General features: G+C 54.8%; 1 protein-coding gene across 1 annotated transcript in view; it reads left to right on the forward strand.

Annotated features, from left to right (window-relative positions):
• The first annotated feature begins 702 nt into the window (after positions 1-702).
• Positions 703-5841, forward strand: part of LOC131213207 (uncharacterized) — an 18834-nt gene continuing 13695 nt past the window's right edge. Inside the window, exons 1-2 of the mRNA XM_058207202.1 lie at positions 703-707; positions 1519-1563. Coding sequence (XP_058063185.1) covers positions 703-707; positions 1519-1563 — 50 coding nt within the window. The remainder of the gene's footprint in view (positions 708-1518; positions 1564-5841) is intronic.

A 5841-nucleotide genomic window follows, 5' to 3' on the forward strand; every position in this document is an offset into this window, starting at 1 on the left:
ACTTACATGGTTCGTCCTGCTGGTTAAATATTTGTCTAGGATTTTGGCGACGTCGATGAGGCCGAACCGGGGTTTTTGTTTTTGCAGCCTGCCTGGCCCGCAGGCAACGGACGGTACTTCGGTCCTCATGGGAGGGGGTGGCACGAATTGTTTAACTTTAATGACTTGTGCCGGTGTGGGTGTGTGTGAGGCTCGTCCTTACTGCAGCCTTTTTTGGGCGAAAAGTTATTACACCCTACACACACCCTTCAACCGTTTAGTTTCTCGATAGCATTTCGGTGTGGGGTTCGCTGGGTGATCTGCGATGACACCCCCCCGCTCCTCGGGGCCCCTTTTCCCTTGACGCGTGGACTGTTTGCGGAGGATCTAGTTTGCTCTGCCGATTAGCACCGATTGTGTTAGCGTAAGCCTAAGGCGGACACACATTGATGGGTGCGCCGCGGGCTCGAGTGTTGGTTTAGTGTTATAGCAGCCCTCCCCCCCTCCTCCGGGCTGACGGAACTTTGTGGCCACAAAATGGCGCCGATTTCTTCGTCGTCCTGATGGAATCTTCGAACCGTAGCGCTCTGCATCGGCTGGCTATGGGGTGGGGGTGGTGATTAGAAAAGGGCCAAGACATACACAAACACACACGCACGGGGCCCGGAGGCGGCGTGATCGGATCGTGTCCTGCGAGTCCTATCTTAAACGCTCGCCCGTTAAATGGGGTTTGCCCAAACAAGGAAAGCCAAAAGAAATCGGACGAACGAAATGGAGCGCATCCTTTTTTGGGGGCGAGTTCAACAACAATACGTCCATCGCTTCCCCCCAGGGGGGGAGGGCGCACCCAATCCTGGCCGCTTGCCATTTCGTTGATCCTTCTGCCTGTGTGTGTAGTGTAGGCTGTTCGATACAGACACACACCGTGACCGGTGGCTACCGAGGCATACAGGACACGCAATTTAACGAAAGACTTAACATCACCTCCCCCCCCAACCCCCTCGAACCACCCTGTCACCCTGCCAGCCACCCACCGCAACATAATTCGAAAATAAAACCGAAAAGCGGCAAATCGGGAAAATCGAAAGTGAAACAGGAGCAACATGGTCGACTGTTGTGCCGGTGTGTGACCTGTTACTACTCCTCGCAAAAAGTAGCCCCCCGCACACACGGCCCACCCCCCCCAGCAGTCGAATGTGGGTGGGTGGGTGGGTAAAGGGAAAACCTTATTTGCAATTCTTTTTAAATCTTATAACACTTCACCTTTTCGTTTCGGGCTTTTGTGGCTTCTGCCTCTCTGTGGGTGTGGGTGCCCGTGTGTGTGTGTGTGTGTGTGTGGTGAAAGGATACCGCTTGAATGGTGGCCGCCCCCCCCCCGGTCGTCGGTCGGTCGGGACGATTGAATCTCCCATTCAATTGCTTCGCCGCCGCCACCACACTCCACTTTGTGGACGAAGAAGTAGGGTAGACGAGGGACAGAGGGGGGGGGGGGGGGGGGGCAAGGATCGTATTGCATGCCGTCCCATCCGGCGTGGAAAGTACACGGTGGCGGAGCGGCACCGGCGACACGGAGCGATCTAATCCATTACATTCATTCACTTTATTGGAGCCTTGGGGACTCCCCGGGTCGTTATTGATATGGGACCTGCCGGCATCCCCACCACCCCCCTTCCGCCGGGGGTGATTGCGCGGGTGATTTTCCGATTGAAATCCTCCCCAACCCCCAACTCTCCCGCTCTCTCTCTCTCTCTCTCTCCCTCTCTGAAGGATCCGGCGCGCTCTTTGCGATATCGGTTCCAAGGGTTTCACGGGTTCCGGAAGCGAGCGCTGCCGGCCCCCACCTCCCCCCCCGCGGTTGTCGGTCGCATACTTTTCTTTTCCTCACCACCCACCCCCAGCCAGCCCCCCGCCGCCCAGCGTTTCCGGGGCATCGTGCGGGGTTTTCAATCAAAGGACGAAGTGTAAACACATTCACGCTTGGTTTGCTAACGACTGTGTTGGGTGTTCCCGGGTGGCGCGATGCGTCCGATTCCGACTCCGAACGGGGCGTACACCCCCACCCAACTCCCTCCTGCCAATAGTGTACACAGCCGGGATCGGACCGGACGGTGTCCTGGGGTCTCCGCAGGTTCGGCGATCTTTCTGGCCCATCCACACAGGATCCATCACCCATCGAGGCTCTCGCAGGTTTAGTCCTGTGCACTATCGCCGTCGGCGAGTGTCGGTCATCGGAATCGGACACGTGGGTCACGCGGAGAGCACTCCATTCCGCTCCAAAAGGATTCTTTCCGGGGGCCCGGGGATGAAAAATGGCACCGGGATCCAAAAATCCCGAAAAGAAGGTAACCGCGCGACGACTAATCAAAGAACTCACCCGGGGGGTGGGGGGCAGTGGGCGGCAGGGGGCGGTTGGTGGCCCCTTTGGCATGTTGTTGCCAAGTCGTTAAGTGAGCGCGCTTCGGCCGCCCGCCTCGGCACGGCAGGTCAATGACGGAGGGAGCAAAAATCACTTTGCATAGAAATTATGCTGCGCGTCTTCAGCGATCCCTCGCTTACTCCCCTCCCCGCTCCACCCGAGGGAGCTACGCTCAACATGCGCCTCGACTCCACGCTCGACGACCCGCAGGCCCGGGGAACAGCGGGCCCTGGACTGGAAGATTAATGGCCATCGGGGGGGGGGGGCGCGCAATCGGCAGGAGCCGGCCCACTCCTGAAGGGAGCTCGGAGCTCCTGCGAGGGGGTGGGGTCCGCGTGCCCAAGGGTCCCTTTTGTCGATTTGCGTTTTCGTTGTGTGCGCTTGTTTGAAGATGTGTCGCTCGCTTTCTTCGCTTTTCCTCCTCCTCCTCCTCGTCGTCTATTATTGTTACTATTGTTGTTGTTACTATTTTCGCTTTTTTTATAATCCTGCTGGCTAGTGGTGCAGGGGGGTGAGAGGAAGGCCGGGCATGCGGGAATGATAATAAAACCGATGGCGGAATCACTTAAGTGCATTATCATCACCATCGCCCGCCGCCGCCCATCATCATCATTATCGTTCGAAGCGGCGTCATGAATTTGATTAAATTTCGTAGTAGCCCTCAGTCTCGGGACTTGCGGGAGTTGGGGGTGGGGTCCGTGTCCTCGTGTCCTCGTTTCGATCCGGCTGGCCGTCGTTGGCGGCTTTTGGGGTTGGGTTTGAGCGAACGTCCTCATCGGCTAATGCGACGAACCATTTGATCGACGAGCTCGAGTGCTGATTAGAGACCGGACCCATCCCTACATCGATTGGACTAGTCCGACTAGAGTCAGCGAGGACTGATGGACTAGTCAGGACACCTCAAGCTCCTGATTTCCAGGTCGTTTTCTGGTCTAAGCCACAAGGAAGATTTCTGGACCTAGCGAGGCTAGTCCGTCAGTAAGTGGGAACAGATTGGGACCAACCTGTACAGGTTGGTAGCTATTGGACTAGTCGAACTCTTGAACTAGTGTTATTAGAGTTAGTCAGGATACCTTAAGTTCCCGATTTCCCGACCTTTTTTTTATGCTGATGGAAGCGTTATCTAAACCACACGAAAGGTTGCCGGTCTGGACCTATCCCTACATTTCAGGACAGTTCGTCAGTAAGTGCGAACAGATCGGGACCAACCTGTACAGGTCGTAGCTATTGGACTAGTCGAGCTCTTGAACTAGTACGCCTAGAGTCAGCCAGGACTTCTCCAGATCTCCAGATTTCCAGGCCAGGATTTCTGGTCTAAACCATACGAAAAGTTGTAGGACCAGACCCATCGCTACTTCTCTGGACCTGCTTAGTCCGAACAGATCGGAATTATCCTGTAGAAGTCGTACGTGAGGCTCTTGACTCTAGTACGACTAGAGTCAGCCAGAACTTCTGGACTAGAGCCAACCAGGATACCTCCAGATTGACAGGACGATTTCTTAGCAAGATTCGAGAAGTCGTACGTCGAGCTCTTGAACTAGTATTATTAGAGTCAGTCAGGATACCTCAAGTTCCCGATTTCCCGACCTTTTTGTGATGCTGATGGGAGCGTTATCTAAACCACACGATAGGTTGCCGGTCTGGACCTATCCCTACATTTCAGGATAGTTCGTCGGTAAGTGCGAACAGATTGGGACCAACCTGTACAGGTCGCAGCTATTGGACTAGTCGAGCTCTTGAACTAGTACGACTAGAGTCAGCCAGGACTTCTCCAAATCTCCAGATTTCCCGACCAGGATTTCTGGTCTAAACCACACGAAAAGTTGTAGGACCAGATCCATCGTCACTTCTCTGGACCTGCTTAGTCCGAACAGATCGGAATTCTCCTGTAGAAGTCGTACGTGGGGCTCTTGACTCTAGTACGACTAGAGTCAGCCAGAACTTCTGGAGTCAACCAGGATACCTTCAGATTTCCAGGACGATTTCTTAACAAGATTCGAGAAGTCGTACGTCGAGCTCTTGAACTACTACTTGGACTAGAGTCAGCCATGACTGATGGTCTGGAGTCCCGATCCCTCCAGGCTCCAAATTTCCCGGGGCGCGTTCTCTAAACCGAAACGTCGTCTGCTGCTGCTGAGTTGACGTCGTCACGTCAGATAAGCCAGAAAAGGGGGAGAAGCCAAAAAAAATCCCGGTGACCCCGAAAAGTTGTCGTCGAAGTAATTTAACGCCTCCTGGTGACAAAAGCCCTCGCTCTTCGCTTCCTCACTGATGCCACTTAAGATTGCTGTCGCCGGTGCATCAACATAAACACGTACGCGAGCCGTACTCCTTTTCTTACAGGACGCGTGGCCCGTGCTTACCCACCCACCACCCACCACGTCGGGCGAAAGTTTGCGAAGCCCCCCCCCCAACACCCTGACTCCCGGGGCTAGGAAAGTTCTGAGCCGTGTCTGAAATATTTTGCGAAGTTAATTAAATTGAACCGTACGTCCATAAACAAGATGGCGCCGGACGGTGGCGGCTGACGTTTGCGTGGCTCGCAGGAGGCAAGAATGTCGCTCACGTGGGTTGTATAGTAGCTCCCCCCCCCCCCCGCGCCGCCGTGTGTGTCAGTGGATCCCCCAGCCCGGACCAGGACTGGATCGCGGGGCCGAGGTCACCGCGATGTGGGCTGAATAAAAATTAAGCCAAGACAGCACGTGAGCATTTCACCTTCTCCCCCTTCCTCTCTGTCCTGTGTGTGCCGGTGTGTGCATGTGTGCTTTGTGATTTGCTCCTTACGGGAGCGTGCGAGATTTTTTCATCTTCTCGGCGGCACTCCTTCTGTCGAGACGTTTCCCCAGTCAATCCCGTGGCCAGGGCCAGGCCAGGACAGGACAGGCCAGGTAGTGGAGCGGACCGTATGTGCCCGACCGAGAGTGGAGTCCGAGTCCCGGAGTCCTCGGGACTCCGGGCGAGTGGTTGTCGAGTGGTTCGCCGTCGGCACGGAGCGCATAGATTGGATGGCCGACCAGGCGTGCTGACAAAAATAATGAGAAAACTTTTGTCTTTGCACAAACCCGGGTGGGTTGGGCGGTGGGAGGTGGGAACTTGTTTGCTTCATCTCACCCAGTCGCCGATAAGCCGATCGAACCGAAGGATAGTTAGGGTGGCGGTGGCTTATTTGCCCGTGCAACGATTTACATAGCAGTTCGGCAATCAACTCTTCGCGGTGGCCACCGTTACGCTGCTCCTGTGGCCAGGGGCTAGGGGCCCGAATATCCTTGGAACTTAGATGTGATAACAATTTTTACTTCGTTTTTACTTGTTAGTCTATGAGTAATGGGGAAGGTTTGAACTACTTAAAGACATCTAGGACCAAAGAACGATTAACGTCAACATGTCAACAGATCTGCTGATCCTTGCCGTATCTCACAAGATCGTCAGTATTTTAACGAAATTTG

The sequence above is a fragment of the Anopheles bellator genome, chromosome X (genome assembly GCF_943735745.2).
Source record: "Anopheles bellator chromosome X, idAnoBellAS_SP24_06.2, whole genome shotgun sequence".
NCBI lineage: Eukaryota > Metazoa > Arthropoda > Insecta > Diptera > Culicidae > Anopheles > Anopheles bellator.